Raw genomic sequence first — 19,085 nt, 5'->3', positions numbered from 1 at the left:
TCTACAGTCTAGACAGTGGAAGATTCTACAGCTCCCACTTGCCATGTGAGCATAAGGAGGAATTCTGATCTCTAGTCTGGGACTTTATTTATGATCTGAGGAGTAGAAGATATCAGTCCACGTGACAAAAAAAGGAGGCCAAAGACCCTGTGGTGTGATGTGCTACTGAGTTAGTGTTCATCAGGCATATTCATTGCACTTTTGACTTACAGTATCTTTAACTCACACTAGGTATATTTGGAGGCCACCACCATCATCTGTTGGGCATCTGTATTCCACAGAGAACAAAATCTTGGTGGTATGATAAGAGGCAGAGGAGAGAGCATGGGTGTGGAGATAGGAACAACGGATTTCAGATATCAGGTCAAGCAAGTCCACGTGCCAAATCCTAAACTGTGTGGGACACCAAGCTTGGCACAATATGGGACTTCTGGGACATTCTTTGTTGCTCCCAACTGTGTTATCATTTCATTCAATGTTTGATTATTCTGTCCCTGTTTGAATTGAGGCAAAAATACATAGTGTAGAACTATTGGAAAGCATGCAGTTCATATTTAGCTTTCAACATTGAGCAACAATCACCTCTATTTAGTTCTATGCATTTCAACACTTAAAGCAATGTATCATTGTCAGTCACCACATTCCATTGTCTCTTCCTCTACCCCTACAACCATGAGTTCATCTTCTGTCTCTGTGGAGCTCGGTATTATAAATGGTATCCTGTGATACTTGGCCTTTGGAGTCTGGCCTCTTCACTGACAGGGTATTTTGGGGGTTCACACATGTAGTGAGCATTAGCTTCTCTTTCTAATTTACATCAAGATGATAGTCTACTGAAAGATGCCACATTCTGTTTGTATGTTTCTGGTTTTGAGGAGGTTGGAGATTTCTAGATCTGGGCAGGAATGTGTCTATGTTCATGAGTGTATACTTATTACCAGGATTCCTGCTCTTTTGGTTATGTTCTTAGGGCTGGAGTAGCTAGGTTTCATGGCAATTCTGGGTTTGGGTTTTTCTTATCTGCTATAGTGGCAACTTTCATATTCTCTGATAGCCTGTTCCAGAGGAGGAAGTGGTGCAATGGGAACCTCAAGGCTGGAGTACAGAGAAGACATAAAAATAGTGTAATGAGACTGTTGAAGAATTAATGTACTGGTTTGGTGAAACTATGGCCCTGAAAGAGAAAGAAAAGGAACCAGGCTTTCTGGTAACTGTTAGACCAAAGGAATTGCATGGCCACCCCAGAGAAGAAAGAGGATCCAGGTTCCACTCCAGGGCAGCTGATTTGTGATAGCCTCATCCCATCCTGGACTGGACACACATGTATAGCACACATACATCCCCATTCTGGGCCCTGGAGAATAAGGGGTGAGGAATCAAGTTTGTTTGTCACTAGACATTGTGCCAGTCATTTGATACAGTGGCCAGAGGTCCAGAGTTGAGCTCTCTGTGGCTCCTGTCTAGCATGGAAAGCACCTGCTAGATTCATGTTCTATGCAGGACCTTGGAGAAGGAATAAAAAAATTATAGACTTTCAGGTCTCCTCAAAAGAAAATGGGAAGGGCAATCTCAGTGGTGTGGCTGTTGGCTGAGTCTGGGACAAGGTTTAGGTAGCCATTGTATCAGGACATTCTGTTAAAGATATATGCACATTTATGTTTGTGGCACCTTTTGAAACACCAACTCTTTTATTACTTCAAAAATTCACTAATTTATTTATTTAGTATCTAGTGATAGCATTCATTTTGGACCCAATCTCTTATCTGGTGCTAGGACAGAAATGCTGTTTTTTTTTTTTGTTGTTTTGGCTTTTTTTTTTTTTTTTTGTCTTTTTGAGGGGTGCCATTTGCCTTGGGTCTATCCTTTTATTTATTTAAATTTGCTCATGTCTTTGAATTTTAGGTGTTTCTTTTATAGAGAGCAGCATTGGATTGTGGCATTTGGGTTGTAGCTTTTGTTTTGTTTTTGTCTATCTGCCAACCTCCAACTGCTGATTGGAGTGTGTAGTTAATTTACACTTAATGTATTTACTGATCTGGAAGGTGTTAAATCTGCCATTATGCTGCTTGTGTTCTGTATTCCTTTGTTCCTTCATTTCTCCATAACTGGTTTCTTTTGTGATAAGTAGACCGGAAAGTGTGTCATTTCCATTCTCTGTTGCTTCTTTTGTGTTTTGAATTAGCTCCTTAGTAACTGCTCTGGAAATAACAATGGGCCTCTTTAAAACCAGATAGTTGGAGATGATAGTATCTTACAACTTCAGTGGTTTACAGAAGTTTTTTTTTTTTTCCCTAACAGGTCCATTTCTTCTCTCATTATTGTTGTACAAGTGAAATATTTATGTACCTATCTCCCATTGCTTTATAATTAAGTTGCTGCCTTCAACACTGCTTTATAAGTTAAGTGGTTGTCTTTTATACAGAAGGAGAAAGGGTATGAATAAAGCCATCTGATGCTCTTATATATTTACACATGTAATTACCTTTACTGCCACTCTTTCATTCTTTTTATGAATTTGTACTACTGACTGTAGTTCTTTCATTTCAATCAGAAGGACTTTTAAAAATAATCATTGAAGTGAAAATCTGCTATCAAAGAATACTTTTGGTTTTAGTTTTGTTTTTTAATGTAGGAATGTCTTAGTGTCTGTTTTTTTTTTTTTTAAAGGAGGATAGTTTAGTTGGATATAAAACTTATGATTGACTGTCACTTTCATTTGGCTCCTTGACAATGTCATTTCACTGTCTGAGAACATTTTAATTTACCTGAATTTGCAGGATAGTTTAAATGAATATGAAATCCTTGGTTGACATTTTCTTTCAGCATGTTGATCATGTCATCCCATTGTCTTCTGGACTCTGCTTTGGAATAAGAGTCACTCATGGACCTTATTGAGGAGTCCTAACAATGAATTGGTTTTCCCTTGCTCGTTTTCACATTGCATCATTGTCTTCTTGCACTTACAGTAATTTAAATGTGGTGCATCTAGGCACTCTTCCTTCTTGGCATTATGTTAAGCTTTTTAGATGTTCAGATCAACATTTTCATTAAAGTTTTAAAGGTCTTGTTTATTATTTCTTTAGATAATCTTTCTGCCATTTTTACTCTTCCTCCAAATCTCCCAAGAGCATGGAACATTGTGTGTCTCCAAGGTGTTTTTCTCCATTTATTTCAGTTTTTTTCCCCCAAGGAACATTTTATATACTTACGGATTTGAATAGTTTTGTTTACATCTATCCACCCATGCCCCTAACACCCTGAGATGAGAACCTATGGTAGGCATCTTAGTTTCACTGAGTATAATTTATTGGAACAAGGCAAGGAAGTAGAAGTGATCACCTAACAACATTGGGCATGCCATTGGAGGACACATCTCACTTGTATTAGGACAGAGTCCAGCCTATTAGCTGGCACTTCCTTGATTTCTCTCCTTTACTTTTGAAATAAAACCTCTGAGGCCAGGAACTGTGTGCTTTTGGCCAAAACACAAATGACTATTAGCAACAGAAGCAAATTAGAATCCAACACATTCCACATTTAGTCTATTTAGGTGAAGAAATTGTGGCGCCTCTACTTGGAGCTGATGAATTAAAAATGATGCTTATGAAGAATGCTATTGGCAATAGACTAGTGTTAGCATTTTTTAATAGTTGCTTATGTGAAGTTTTCTCTCAGCCATGGAAAAAGTATTTAGGAATAGGATTTGGGAACCATAAGGAAACGTTCCCAGGTCTGAGCAGAAAGATGGTGCATAGACATTCCTCAGTTTTGACCTCTCTTCTGTTTGCTCTTGTTTCTTTCTATTTTGTGAATTTTTATTCCTATAGCCAGTAACTTTTAAAGTGGAAAAGTCTAAAAAGCAAAAAGGACACTACAAATAATCGGAAGTGTACGAGATAATCAGGACTGGGTGGGTGGGGATAGTTTTACCTCCTTTCTTGCTTGGGTTTTGATGTCTCCATCCCTACATGGTTAGATGACTTACCTAGGTTATATAGCTGAGACATGGAAGAAGTCCATTAGGGCTAGGATCATCCATCTCTAACTGCTATCATGCAGCAATTATGGTTATCATGTGTCCCCTGGCAATGCCTGCCTCTACCCTTTGCTCGTGGTATCTCACGATGCTGGTTGATGGGAATTAGCTGTGACAGATGCACAAGTGTCCACCCCAGCAACTGTCATCCTTGCTTTTTTTTGGAAGCATATCAAGGACAATGTTCCACTTGAGCATGGTTTTCTTTTTGTGAAGCTTCAACCAAGAAGCTCAAATAGGTAGATGCTTACCTCTGGGGACCTTTCTGCCACACCCTGGGAATCCATCCAACTCCTTGCCTTACCACAGCCCACAAAGAGACACTGCATCATAAACCAGCATATAGCAAGGCTGTAAACTTAAGTCTTCATCAGGGGGCTGGAAATCCAGTGCTCCCATGGCTCTTTGGAGAGAGACACACAAGCAAAACAGAGGTCAGTGCAAATAATACAGGCTAGCTTCTAGAATGGACTTTTGTAGAGAGATCATCAGAGATGATATTGTAAAGTGTGGAGGTTTCCCTGTGTCAAGGTCAGAGCTTTGCTTATCTCTGATCACCCACAAGTCTTTCTACACTATAACTGACCTGAAGCCATCTGAGCCTAACGCTATTAGCTGAGGGAGGGAATGTACCTCTTCCCACTGAACCATCCCAACCCAAGTCCTGGTGGCTTCCAACTATTACTGATTTTCTTATCCTATCACAGACTTCTCAAATATCAGCCAGCTTTCTATCCTTATTTTTTCTTATGAGTCTTTGATTTGTGTCCCTCCACATTTTCTTGCAGAGATTTTTGGGTGGTGGAGAATACAGGAAAGTGTGGCAGAAAAGGAAGGTTTTATGTGGGTGCAACAAGAAGACCAATAGGAGAACCTGGATTTCCTGACCCAGGGGAACAATGTGGACACCTCATTTGCACTGTGGGTGTGGCTGACAATGGGGGCTAAATTAGGATCAAGGCCCAGATCAGTCTGACATGGGAGCTTAGGAAGCTATCATGCTAAGCCCAAGATCATGGACACTACCACATCCATGTAGAGGAGAATACTGGCTACCTGGAAAGGGCCCCCTGTTTTCCCCAGGAGAGGAGTTATTGTGTGTAAAAAGGTTTTAACTTAGTTCCTGGTACCGCATGCTATCAGTAAACACTGGTCATTACTAGTTTTATTTTTTATCTCTTCCAACATTCCATTAGTTGATGATACCTTCTGAGAGAAAAAAATCCACCAGGTAACATATTTTGCCAGTAAAAAAAAAAAAAAAAGACACTTTAGTGACTTTTTCTCGAGGTTCTTGGACACATCCCAGGAGGGAACCTGGGCAGGTGTCGGGACCTGTGCTTCCATTCATGCTCTGCAGTGACAGATCACCCGCCAGAGGGCACCCTTGCACCTCTGGTGGCAGGCTGAGAGAGACCACAGGCCAAGGCTTCCACCATTCTGCCACCCTGTGGACTCTTTGCGGACAGCATTTCCTCCGCTGCTTGTAGAAAGTAAGCTTGTGTGGAGGAGAGCCCCCATCCCCCTTCCTTAAAAGCACAGTGAGAGGCTGTGAGTCCCAAGCCTGTGTGGAGGAGGATAGGGAACGCCAGCTTTTCTTCAAAGCATGGAGATGCTGTGGATCCAAGCCTGAGATACTTGGGGGCTGAAATGTGTCCCACCCCAGGCATCTTCATGCTTGGCATGGACTCACATCACAGTCTGGGCATTGACAGGTGCCTCAGCAGCACAACATTGCCCTGTGAGACAGGGTTTTGTGGCCCCTTTACAGATGGGAGACATCTCAGCCCTTCACTTTGCCCACTTTCGATGAGAAATTCATGCTTTGCACACTTCTGTGTTAAAAAGTGTATTTGGGGTCCCTTTGTTCCCTTAAGATATAAAGTTAAAAGAAGCCTATTTCTCCCCCCTCCCCCCCGGAATCAGGAAAAGCACACATGAAGGGGTTTCCCTCTGCAGAACACAGAGGGCCCTGTGAATAAGCAATGGCTTAGCATATAATGCCACAAACATTGATACCTTCTTCAAGAGGGAAGACTAAATGCAGGAAAGCATACTATAAAACGCTAGATAACATAAAGAGATTGCTTCACTTCATGTCCTTTTTACAGAAAAGGGAAGAAAGGTTTAGAGAATTAATTTAGGAAGTTACAGGAGGATAGATGGGAGGCTAGCTGCATCATGGGCTGAAGTAGGAACCATCTTGGAAGCACAAGGGGCCAAGGTTAGGTCCCTTCCCTAGCATATCTCTTCTCAAAGCCACCCTGAGTCATTCTTTATTGGGATTTGTGCCTGTTTTAATCCCTATTGTCAGAACTCCCCTTCTGCCATTTATAAATATTTTACTCCTCTCCAGCAGCAAATTCCCCCAACACAACCTTCTCTATGCACTGCACCCTTAGCTGGCACCAGGCCCTGGGCAGTCACAGTAAACGTGGCAAGCATAAAAATGAGGCTGGGGAATGGAGGATACTTGTTCTCCCTAAGGGGTCAATCAGCTTCAAGCTGAATTGGCCTGCTGTAGGGACAATTTTGACCCCTGGGCAAGACTGCATTGTAGTGTGAACTCAAAGATGGCTTTTGAAAGCCTGGAGTGGTAGCACATGCTTGTTATCCAAGCACTTGGGAGGCTGAGACAGGAGGATTTCTGTAAATTCAAGGGGGAGGTTATGTAGTGAGTTCCAGGTCATACTGTACTAGAGAGTGAGGGCTTGTCTGAATTAAAAAACAAACAAACAAACAAACAAAAAGCTTCTGTTGGAGGATTTGGGGAGCACTCTTTGAACTATCCTTGAAGAACATGAGTGACAGATAAGGGGACCCAGCACTCAGCTTTTGAGTCATATGATGCTGTTTATTTCCTGCATTAAGTATATCCCAGGTAGAACTGTTAAGTGCTTATTGAGTCCACCCCATCTGGCTTTGGTGTCTGCTCTGCAGGTGAGCTTCGTGCAGGGGGGAGAGGAAATAACAGCTGTGCGTTTTATATTTCTCAACACATGATTCATTTTTTTTCCCCGAAGTCCTAAATTTCCCTCTGCTGTCTTCTTTGGGGAAGAGCTCCCTCCTCCAGTAGGTATGCTGTGCTGATCTGATGGTGTTGCACTCTCCAGCTTTGAAAAGCCGAACATGCAGATTGTTTCCTTAGGACAGGGGATTCTGGGGTAACCATTTTCCCCCTGACTCTTTATTGACATGGCTCCAATTGCTTCTCTGCCTTCATTGTTTATGGTTAGATATCAATAGTCTAAGAGGTGTTGGCCTTGCAGAATCAGTTGTGCCATTTTTTTTTCCTGTCTGCCTTTCAGCAGGTCTCTCTTTAGCTTTCTTTTGAACATCACGGGTGTGTGGTTTTCTTTATATTTGTCTTACTTAAGTTTGCAGAGATAACTGACTCTGTCAATCTTTTTTTCTGGGCAATATTCATTTCAGAACTTGGACTAGAATGAACTGGTACTGAGGTCCTTGAGGGCTGTGTGTTCTCTCTCTATCAAGGTTACTCCTGATACAAGGTTAAATCCTATTAGCAGATCAACTTTCTACCTTAGAGACACTGCCTAGGTGTGGGGATACATCCCTGAACAAAGTGACCAACAGAAAAGTTCCTCCTGCTCTGCCATGACTTCTTTCAATTTTGACTCTGCTTTTAGCCTCATTCTTGGCAGACAAAAATACCAGGCTCCAGCTCTGAAGATGTCATATTAGTTCACCTGCTCAGTCACTTACTGGCTTTCTTGTTTGTGGGCTTGGAGTCATTACTCCATCTGCTTAGGGTCATTATACCATTTTAGACAGAGATGGCACATGAGGAGCCAGCCTCCTGCCAGCCCACAGCATCCGTTCTTTCAGTCTTCCCTCTTTATGTGGATCTGTGGTAGGGATAGTCTATTTTCTCTCTTGGGTTTTTGCACTTAGGAGTAAGTATGCTGTATTACTCTAAGAACACTGACGTGCCTCAGCCTATCAGATATCAAACTAGTAAGAGGGATTCTTCTCATATGAGTCTTCTTTGCCTCTTAGGTGGCAGTTAAGGCTGAGAAGCACCCCAAAATGCTTCAGCCTATTTTTTTGTACTTGAGGTTTGGAGCCTTTTCAGATTTGGGGATTTTTGTATCTATATAATGTGATCTTTTAGGGAAGTGACTCCAGCGTCAAGGCATGCTCCATTTGCATTTCACACATATCTAATAAATAGCTTAAGGAGATTTTTAGATCAAACATAGTTTCATTGTCTGGAAATTTCTTTTTTGCGGCACCATGTTGACACTAATAATGTCTTGAGAGCGGATGTCTACAGTTCCAGCACTTGGAGATGGAGGTAGGGGAATCAGGCGTCCCGGGCCAGCCTCATCTAAATGAGCTTGAGGTTAACTTGAACTACATGAGACTCTGACACAAAACAAAACAAAACGTTGTGGGTTTTGTAGCACTTTTGAGTTTACATTTTGAGATTAGAGGTACTTAATCTGTACACTGAACCCCTTTGTAGCGACATTTTCCTGAATCCCTCCTGCCCCGGCACTCATGTGACTCTTGAAATGTTTCTTTTTATTTTATTTATTTATTTATTTATTTATTTTTTTCATCTTTTATGCTCTAATCTCTGGTCTGTTCGAAATGTCTGATGTTTCTGTATTTGAACCCCACAGAACCTTTCCTAACTCTTGTTCCCATTCTTTTTCTCCTCCTTTCCATAGGATATGGACATGCTGCACCTGGAACCGATGCTGGCAAGGCCTTCTGTATGTTCTACGCTGTGCTGGGTATCCCCCTGACGCTGGTTATGTTCCAGAGCCTGGGCGAGCGCATGAACACCTTCGTGCGCTACCTGCTGAAACGTATCAAGAAGTGCTGTGGCATGCGCAACACTGAAGTTTCTATGGAGAACATGGTGACCGTCGGCTTCTTTTCCTGCATGGGCACCCTGTGCCTTGGGGCGGCTGCCTTTTCCCAGTGCGAAGATTGGAGCTTCTTCCATGCCTACTACTACTGCTTCATAACATTGACTACTATAGGGTTCGGCGATTTTGTGGCCCTGCAGGCCAAGGGTGCGCTGCAGAGGAAGCCATTCTATGTGGCCTTCAGCTTCATGTATATCCTGGTGGGCCTGACCGTCATCGGTGCCTTCCTCAATCTCGTGGTCCTGCGATTCCTGACCATGAATACCGACGAGGAGCTACTGGAGGGAGAAGTTGCGGAGATTCTTGCTGGAAATCCAAGACGAGTGTCTGTCCGTGCGCCTCAGAGACGCAAGAGGCACCACGCCATGTACTTCCTCAGGAAATACGGCAGAACCCTGTGCTATCTCTGCTTCCCTGGTACCAACTGGGGTAAAGATGATGACGATGATGATGATGATGATGTCATCGATAACGTTGTTGTTACTGCTCCTATTTCTGCTCCTGCGCCTGCGCCTGCTCCTGCTCCTGCTCCTGCGCCTGTTCCTGCTGCTGTGGCTGCTGGTGCCACTATCAGGAGTGTCCGGGCTACCGTCCACACCGTTTCCTGCAGGGTTGAAGAGATCCCTCCAGACGTGCTGAGGAACACCTACTTCCGGTCCGTTTTCGGCGCCATTCCTCCTGGAATGCACACCTGCGGGGACCATAGGCTGCACCTCCGTCGCAAGTCCATCTAAGTGTGGGAGGGAAGTACTTGGAAGAATCATTTGTCATGCAGATGTAAGTTTCATTGTCCCAACTCCTCTTTCCCTCCTTATTTATTATTATTCTCTTTTTTTGTGCTTACGGTCATCATCATTCCTTTCTCTCTTCCCTCCTTTCCTGGTTTCATTTCTTTCCGGCCTTTCCAGCCAGGCAGAGCTGTCCAAAGGGAAAATAGAGGCCCATCCTCTCTGAAGCTCGCACCTGAGCATGAAGCATGGATTCCTTCCTTTCTCCCCACCAGAGTTATGCCTTACATTTCTCCCCACCCTGCCTCCTCTCTCTGGGGTGGCTTTCCTAGGACAGGTGTGAGAACAGGAGCACCAAGACAGAGCTGGGAGGATGGCCAACTGAAGCTTTTGACTGACTACCCGTAGTGATGTCTCCGACCTAACTCCTCTCTTCTTCCCCCAAGGACTGGGTGGCTGTGTGTACGCGTGTGTAATATGAGCGTGTGCGCTTCTGTGTGCAGGTGTGTTGTGCGACAAGGTGGAAAGGATCAGGCATTCACTTCCCTTCTCACGCATACAATTTCATACGCAGTCTCCTAGAGGCTGCTTCCAAACTAGCTAAACCCTGCAAGGTTGGATTTATCAACCTTGCCAAATTGAGCACATCCCACAAAGCACTTTTAACCCAAGATGAATCAGATGGCCATAGCGTCTAAATCTCATTCACTTCTCTTCAGGGTGTAGGCGGGCAAGACTACAGGTTTATCCTGCCAGTTTAAATGAAATCTTTAAGAATCATGCACTTTGTGGAACTGGTATGCATCATTGACACAAGAAAGCAGAGATCACAGAGGAGTAGTCGTAAAGCCACTAGTGTCAACTTATGGAAGACCTATTGAATTTTCAGCATTTCTAGTTCCAGCAGTTTTCCCTGCAGCTGGAGTTGTCAAGGTAAACAGGGAAATAGTTGGGACCCAAGAGTATCTATTTTATTATTTCCCTCTTCCTAAGAATGACTCTGACGGGGAGAGCTCTGTGAAGTCTCTACCTGCGTGGAGTAGAGTCCCAGTTTTGGAATGCTTGGATGAGAATGGGTATCAGAATGGTGATGTGGTTTTTCTTTTCCTAATAAGAAAGCGACAGGGCATTCCTTGTTTAAATATATATAGAGAGGTATATATTTCAGGAATGAGGGTCTCTAAATGCATTTGATCTGTACATAGGGAGAAGTTCATGTTGGTCTCAGGAAAGTTTTAGAGGCTGTATCTTGGCCTGCTGGGAACTTGTCAAGCTCAGGGGATGCTTTGTCTAGGTAGTCGAGATATTCCTCCCTGCTCTCAATAAGGATGACCCTGGAGGGGACAGTTTAGGCTAGAGAATATGGCACATCGTATGCAGGCCCTCTCAATCGCAGGAGTCCAGGGCAGCTTGGCCTCCATAGTCACTGAGGGACTCTAATTTCTCTCATCGCCATCCCTGCCATCTCTAAAAGTCACCCCATTCACTCATCCTCCCACTCCTTCTTCGCACACTGGAAGTTCCTGGCTTTTGGATGGAAATGGGCTTTGGCTACACTACGCACGCACAAGGAGCGCACTTACTGGTCTTCAAGATTTCTTAAAGGACACAGCATCCAAATGCCACCAGTCCCAAGCATGTGTGCCATTGGGCTGAAACCAGGAGCATCCAGGACTCCTCTGGAAAGTCAATGCATGCACTTAATGCTACACCCCTTGTTGAAATATTCCCTTCGTCTAGGACACGGGACCTTCAAAAGGAGTCTGTGAACCTTAGACTCTCTTGGCCAAAGTTGACATATTCCAACTTCGAGGTCTTTCTCAGTTCACTTGTTTGAGATGTTGTTGTATGGAATGCCCTGCACAGGGCTCTCAAGTCTGTCCAGAGAATAGAAGCAATCACTCTTCTTGAATGTTTTTTTGCTCTGCAAAGAGATTGTTGGCTCTTTTGGGTCACAAACGTGACACTCCTATGCCTATATGCAGAGTACTTTATACCTCGGAAGAGGTGTCCTGGAACACATGTAGGAGTTCCCCTGAGACTGTTGTAAGATTTTCCCTCAAACGGTGGGTAGGTATGTGTGATCACCTCTGATCTGTACATGGTGTTGAGGCACTGAGAGAACCAAGGATCCACTCTCAGTCCCTACCCAGAAGGGTCCAGAAGGTGGACTTCCCAACACCAAGGTGTCCTGACTCAGTCCTACGGTGGAGGACAGATCCTGCTCGGTGTCTTCACAGGGCCAAGCATTAGGCCCAGGAGTCAAGTCAGAGGGACATAGGCTCAGCATATCTTTAGAGCTAGCTTCCCATTCATGCATCTGTGTGAAGTGGTCACACAGTGACCATTGTGTGGGAAGGATCAAATGACAGGTACATCTCTTCTTCCCAGAGGAATATAGACAACACCTTCTATATTCTCACAGAAGTGCCCCCCCTCCTTCTGCAAGGGCTGTAGAGTGAATTCTCTTTCCTCCTTACATGATAGCTACTGATGGAAGTAATGTAGCAACTTGTACTTGGTTATCATCCTGTAGCCCTCCCACATCTTTGGCTAATTATTGCCAGTTCAGCTTTGGAGGGAAGGGCACCAAATTGTCTCTTCCAAGCTCAACATAAGAGCACCAAGGGAAGGAATGAGTCTTGGCTTATCTCCCTATAAGTGGATCTTCTCCAATGGTCGATTTGTTCCTTAGTGTAGTACCTGGTGATATTGTTCTCCGGGCACATCCACTGATGTGCTCTCTTGGGGTGAGAGCAGGGAGGAGTCAAATTCTGAAGGACTCTCCTTTTTACCAGATGGGAGTGGGCTATTTCTATGGAGAGTCCACCAGTAGAGTTGAAGGGGCTCCAAGCAGGGGGAGTGCCACTGGCTCCTTCATTTTTAGAGGAGGGGACTGAGATTTAGGGAAGTCAACATATCTGAGGTCATGTGTAAAGAATATAGGTCTTCACACTTCCTTTTGCTGTTGTCCTAGCTGCTTTGTTGATGTTTTGCACAGCATTCCAAAGATTCCCTATTACTGGACTTTATTGTGTCTCTGGCCAAGACCCCTCTCCCTCTGTTGTGCACTTGGCAGCTTCTTTCAGCCAAGTGATTGTTGTACCCTTCCCTTCAGTTAACCAAACCCCTTCAACAGACCTCATGCCAGGTTGTTTGCAGAAGGGATTCTGTCTCAGGAACTGGAGGCTGGCTTGCTGTCCAGTTCCTGGAAGTTAATTTGCCTTGTATATATATATATACTTAATAAGATATCTGACTCACTTGAACTCTTCACTAAGTGATCTCCATCTTTATTTCATCAAGGACAGTAAGAAGTAGGCAATGATATGGAGTAACCCAGAGCTCTGGGCTTGCTGATTTCTAGTGTTCATCCCATTTGGATCCTTAAAGGTACCCATCCCAGGAAGAAGGTGCTGTCTCACCCACCTGCCTGTTAGACTTTGAACATCAAGAGAACTTCTCTCTCTGGGTTTTGAGATTCTCTATAAGCCCCCAAACTGGAACCAGATCTATTCCTCCTGGTTGCCCCATTCAGTCTTGAGGCCAAGGAAATAGCCTCTAATACCTGAGCCCATGATGGGTGATTGACTGACAGAGGTTCTGGCTTCAGTATGGCCATAGTGAGATGGGCACACCTGTATGTTCTCTGTGTACCTGATGAAGGAGACATCTGGAGAGTAGATAAGCTGAGACAGGGAATTTTTATCATCCAGATATGAAAACTGTACAGATCTTGAATTCCAGTGCCAATCTATGTCAGCTGGAATGTAGAGCGATAAGGGCTCCTCAGAGATCTTCCTTGTCTGTGTGCTTTGAGAGAAAGAAAGTTCAGAAAATGATTACCCATCATGGAGGCTCTCAGCTTTACCTCAATATATTCTTTCTAAAATAATGAGCCTAATTCAGAGACTCATTGAGAGTGTCTACAGAGCTATGAGATCTGAGATGCCTGCTTGAATGTGTTCACTCTACCAGCTCCTAGCTTGTCAGCATCTGTGAGTTGTGACTTAGTTCTGAAAATGGTAGCTGCATTTCTTCAAGAGTCAAGGTCTTATCAGGACCAGAAGGCATCCTAGATGAGGAAGAGTGGTAGGGCAGGGACTGGTTCTTCTGCCTTACCTTACTGGGCTCTTGGAAGTCATTTCACTCCTTGAGCCTCTGTAGTTTTTCTTTAATCTGATGGTACAGTTATGGTGTGGATTTTGCACAAGATGAGCTTGACCTACAAGGACCTTTGGTTTGGATGATCTGGTCACACATGAAGATTGATCTACCAAAAAAAAAAAAAAACTTAGTTAAAATTGTGGTAGGAGATAGAGAGCTGGTGAAGAGACACAAGTGTTGACACAGAGCATTGGACCATGGAACCATCCTGGGTTCCCTAAAGTGCTAGGCTTAGATTGACTTTCTGTGGTCCCATCTTGACCACATGTTGGTAGAGGTTGCTGCTTCAGGAAAATGAAAGTATATGATCACTATTCCCCTGACACCAACTTTGAAAAAAAAAATGTCTGAAGGTGACAGAAAAGTTGATAAACTAGCACTATGGGATTAACTAGACCTCTCACCCAGAGCCCCAACCTCAGTACACCCCCTCAACACTGAGATGGTTGGAAGATAAGGTATCACGGTGTCTACAGCTTTTAGGTGGTTCAGCCAAAGAAAACATTGTATATCTCCCATGAAAAGTGCATTCTCTTACATAGTAATGGTAATTATTGTTACACCTAAGAAACTTAGCATAAGAATATCTAATATAATAATATAATCTGTATAAAGAATTCCCCAAGTGTCCCTAAAATGTCCTACTGAACTTGTTTGTGAATCTAAGATGCCATCCAAGATCACACCCCACACCTGCTTGTCTTGTTGTTCCCTGACCCCCCTAATTGAGGGCATCTCCCTCACTGTGTTTGTGTCTCTTGATAATTGATATTTTTGAGGACCCCAGGCCCGTAGTCTTGTAGAATGCCTATGATCTGCTGTCGTCTGCTTGTTCCCTCGGCTTGAGGAACTGTCGACAAGAAAATGATGTAGTTGATGTTGTTTAGCCCTGATTTATGCATTTGATGTTTGTCTCTCTGGGGACCTCTGTGGTTACTGCTTTGTTGTGAATAAATAAGTCATATTAAATGTTGTTTTCCTCTGTTAGGGGACCTAACTGCATCTTCAAGAGAGGCGTCCATGGATGCTGGGTCTCACTGTGAAGCCCAAGCAGGCTTCGGATTTCTGACCTCTCCCGGGGACCTCTTCCACGAGGGGCGAGTGTCAGCACCCTTTCCCCTAATCACCTGTGGGAATGGCCCAGCTATACCTAGACAGAAGGCACAGAGACATGCTCCTTGTAGGGTCCCTTGCCTGCAAACCTGTTGGGCCATCTTGGCACCTAGCAGCAACCTCATGAGTGGCGATGACCACCACACAATCTCCTCATTCACTACAGTAGAAGACATGCCTCACTGTCATGTCACTGGCCTGCCCTGCCCATCAAGAGGCTATCATTTGTTTTCTCTACCTTCAAGATGTTTGCTCTGGCATATTCTAGAGCACATTCTTTTCCCCGACAACCCATGACCCATACCTGCTATGGCTATGTAACCCTTGCTTGCCCTCCTAGAGGGTATCCCTGTTGCTCAGCAACATGGAGGCAGAGATGAAATGCCTTAGTTCTTCCCTCTTTAATCCCCTATGGGATCCTTCTCTGTGTTCCTGTGTGTTTGCTTCTCATGGGTGAACACACTGAGAAGCAAATGCCCGATGGGTCAGCCTTATGTGCAGAAAGTTAAGAAGTGCCCACAGAGGGGAGGGAAGCCCCAGGATAAAGCAGGTCCAAGCATGAGTTATTTGGCTGAAGTAGACATGGGGTATTCCAATGCAAACCCTTGGAAACAATGGAAATCCTGGTTTGCATTGCATTGCTTGCTATTCAATTGCACGTGCCTTGGGAGTTGAACGAGCCTTTACCAATAGGTCCATGAGCTATCTACACAGCAAGGCACTTCAGCGTCAGAGGGTTGGGAACATCTTCAGACTATAGAAGCATGCTGGGATATTTCTCCCTGTAGTAGGTGGGGTCTGGTGATGGGAACATCACAAGGGAATCAGGTGGGGTAGTGTCGTTTTCTTGAGGGTGGTAGGGTGGCTGGGGGGGGGGGTCATGCGCAATGACACAAGACCCTGGACCTCTGGAGCCCTGGGAGAGACAAGAACATCTGCTTCTTGGTCCCTCTCCCATCCCCAGAGCAGCTGGGTGTGCCGAAAGCTGCTTGGGGCCAGTATTTTATACATCTGGGACCAACCTCCGTCCTTGACAGGTGGGTGGTGGATTTACCCCTCCATTTCCACGTCTGTTTTCACACTGCACACGGTGCTTGTGAGAACTACATGTGAGTGTTTACCGAGCAACTCCTGGAAATGTATGTCCACTTGGCCCAACAAGAGGCCTCCCTTCACATCAACCATCTGTTGCTTTGTGGGGGACCAAAGTAACTGTAACTCCTGAGCCATTCTGGTGCAGCGCTGTACAGATGAAACACCAAGCAAGTCTTGCTGTACGCGTGAGCTCCGCCGCCGCTGCTGGCGGGGGTGGGGAGTGGGGTGGGGTGGTGGTGGTGGTGGTGGTGGTGGTGGTGTGGGTGGTGGGTAGGAGGGCAGCCAGAGCACTTCCGTTCAGCAGGTGGCTGACAAGGTTTCGAAAAGCTGCAAGACTGGATCTCCAAGCCAGGTGTCTGTGGATCCCAGAGGCCTGGTACTGAAGTGTGTGGGTGGGGTGGGATGGGAGCCTCAAACACAGAAAGTGATACAAGGGCATGCCTTAGGGAGAGGAGGGAGGGCTTGGGAGGAGCGGAGGAAATCACACGGGTGGGGATCACACTGGGGAGGAGGCTTTGCATGGATCCCCAATGAAGGGGAGCAACTTCCAAGAATGTACCTGGTGGAGGTGCCAGCTCCTTTCCCTAAATTAATATCAAGACTAAGGTGGGAACCATGCGCTGTTTAAGCCTGTAATTGTCATTATTAACCTTGTAGACATTTATCTTCAGGCACCATCTTGGTACCAGTGGATCCCAGAGGACACACCCAGGACCAACGGTAGTGAGTTCTCTGGCATGGCCAGCAGACCCATATACAGGGCAGAAAGTGGCTTCTGCCTGCATGGGACAAAGGGCTTCTGCTGGACCCCCTCCAATACCACTGTGTGACCCTGACAGGTGACCCTTCCTGAGAGGTAGACCTGAGAATGACTTAGAGCACAGAAATGCTCAATTCTGTCATCCCAGCCAAGGATGGTTCTGGAAGGATTGGGGTAGAGCTCTATGCTACAGATGCTGTTGTAACTGACCTTCTAGGACATGGGGCTGAGAATCTGACTTCCAAGGATACCTTGGTTTTGTCTGAAATTGTGTGGGGACACAAAGGTGGATAGTGGGAGGAGTGGGCTTGATCTTCCCCTCACCCTACCTTCAACATGGAGACAACTAATATGTTGAAGAGCTCTGCCAGAGGGGGTTAGCCTACGGTCTGGAGGGATGTGGGAGGAGAGGAATGGCCCTGAGTGAACTCGGTTCATTTGGCTTTGTAGCTTCTTTGGAGGCTCCAATCCAGTTCTGGGGAGACTTGGTATCAAGAGAGCAAGCATGATTTGCGGTGTGGGGTGGGGTAAGAGAGGGTCTTGTAAACTTCAGGGAGAGCTTTGGGTCTGCAAACAGTGTTGGTTTGCCTTTTGCAGCTTGCTAGGGAGTAGGGAGAGGGGTCTTTGGGCATCTTTCTAAGAGCCAGCCCTTCCTTCCCTTTCTTCCTTATATACAGTTGGGTCACAGGGCCTTGGCAAGTCATTTCTCATTTCCTCTATAGAAGATGGAATGGCCAGGCCAGAAGCAGGTATCTCTTAGATACACACTGGTACAGAAGAGATGAAACCCATGTCACCCCACTCTAGACTCTTTGCTGACATTTTGGTGGTAGAAGTCAGAGGAGAGACAAGGTCAAGTCATTTCAAGATGGGCTAGGTTCCTAAGAATAGGCCAACTACCCTTTCCTAGGGGCTTATCCTTTCTTAGGTTGAGCTGTATTGTGAATTTCTTATTGAAAATCTTGCCTTTACCCAGTTATCATCCATCCAGTGGGCTCCCCACCCCCACAAACAATGACATAGATGTGAGTGGGACAGTCACCACAGTAACCAAAGCCCTTCTCCTAAAGGGTCCTTAACTGTATTTCACCAAGAAAGCATGACAGAGTTCCAAATGTGAGCTGCCGTTCTGGGGACAGTTTCTGTGCAGTACTGGCTGATATCCACCTACTGGTTCCACCTTTCCTCACAGATCAGGTGCAGCAACTGTACCTAGCTATCTTGAGAGGCACTCCACGGGGAGCGCCCTCTCTGGTCCCATGAGGCTGTGAGCTCATCGGACCGAATGCTGTCTAAGATGTGTGAGCAGTTGCTGAAGGTTTAAGGAGCAGAGATAGGAACTAGAGCATGCCTTGACAATTGTTTTCATTGCTTCAAGCTGGAACTTTAGAAGTTGGGTAGAAAAATAAAAATCAAACGAAACAGGAAAAATGCAGTGAGCGGGAAGCCAGTGAGGCAGAACCCACAATTAACAAGATTTCTCTATAATTTGATGGCTCCTCAGAGAAGAACACATCCCAGAAAAGGGCTAATTATACATTTGTTTCTTCAGGCCACAAATAGCATTTTGACAGCTGGTTTTGGGTTGGGAAGGCCCTTGTGAGGTCATCTCAGCCCATCTTCTGCCTTATCAGAAACCTCCACCAACCAAATGAACACTGCAGTGAGGGGCAGACACTGTGAATCCCGCTGGGCAGAATTTGCATATGAAGTCAGATCAGACCCACAGGGAGAAATCTGGGGTATTTTGTTATTTTCTCATACACTGATAGAAAGGTTTACAAGTACACAGAGAAGAGAAGGAACAAGGGATGTCAAAGATGAAGAACCCAAGTTTTACCACACAGTTGATAAGTGGTGAAGGTGGCTTTTTAGCCTATCCCAACAGGTCAAGAAATGGTAGACCATTCCCCCTCATAGCTGTACAGTCTTAACCTCAGCCCAGTGTGTATCTGTGTACCTCATGACAACAAAACCAGCCGAAAAGCAAAAATCAAAATGCCTGTCCTATGTGATCCCTGGCATAGACATGAAGCTTGAATTAGTGTCAAATACATCTCTGTTAAAATAACTGGCATGTATTCACAGGGCTCATTGAAGGGTCTGGTGTGTGTGGGGGGACAAGGGAGTGTGGGCCTTCATGTAACTGTGTGTGTGTGTGTGTTTAAGGGAGAAAATGACATACAGAGAGAAAGGGAGAGACAGAAAGAGAGAGAGAAAGAAAGAGATATATATAGAGAGAAACACACACACACACACAGAGAGAGAGAGAGAGAGAGAGAGAG

The 19,085-nt window shown here is 45.0% G+C and overlaps 1 protein-coding gene across 3 annotated transcripts in view; it reads left to right on the top strand.

Moving 5' to 3' along the window:
• Kcnk9 (potassium two pore domain channel subfamily K member 9) overlaps positions 1 to 15,638 on the top strand; it is a 40,859-nt gene extending 25,221 nt beyond the window's left edge. The window contains exons 2-3 of one of the 3 annotated variants that reach the window (XM_029470181.1): positions 8,734 to 9,714; positions 14,821 to 15,638. In XM_029470181.1, the coding sequence (XP_029326041.1) occupies positions 8,734 to 9,671 (938 nt within the window). In that variant the 3' untranslated portion in view covers positions 9,672 to 9,714; positions 14,821 to 15,638. The other 2 variants (XM_029470180.1, XM_021184189.2) reach the window with 2 other exon arrangements.
• The last annotated feature ends 3,447 nt before the right edge of the window (positions 15,639 to 19,085 follow it).

This window comes from Mus caroli, chromosome 15, assembly GCF_900094665.2.
Source record: "Mus caroli chromosome 15, CAROLI_EIJ_v1.1, whole genome shotgun sequence".
Lineage (NCBI taxonomy): Eukaryota > Metazoa > Chordata > Mammalia > Rodentia > Muridae > Mus > Mus caroli.
The sequence above is the reverse complement of the archived record's forward strand: the minus strand, read 5'-3'. Positions and strand labels throughout refer to the sequence as shown.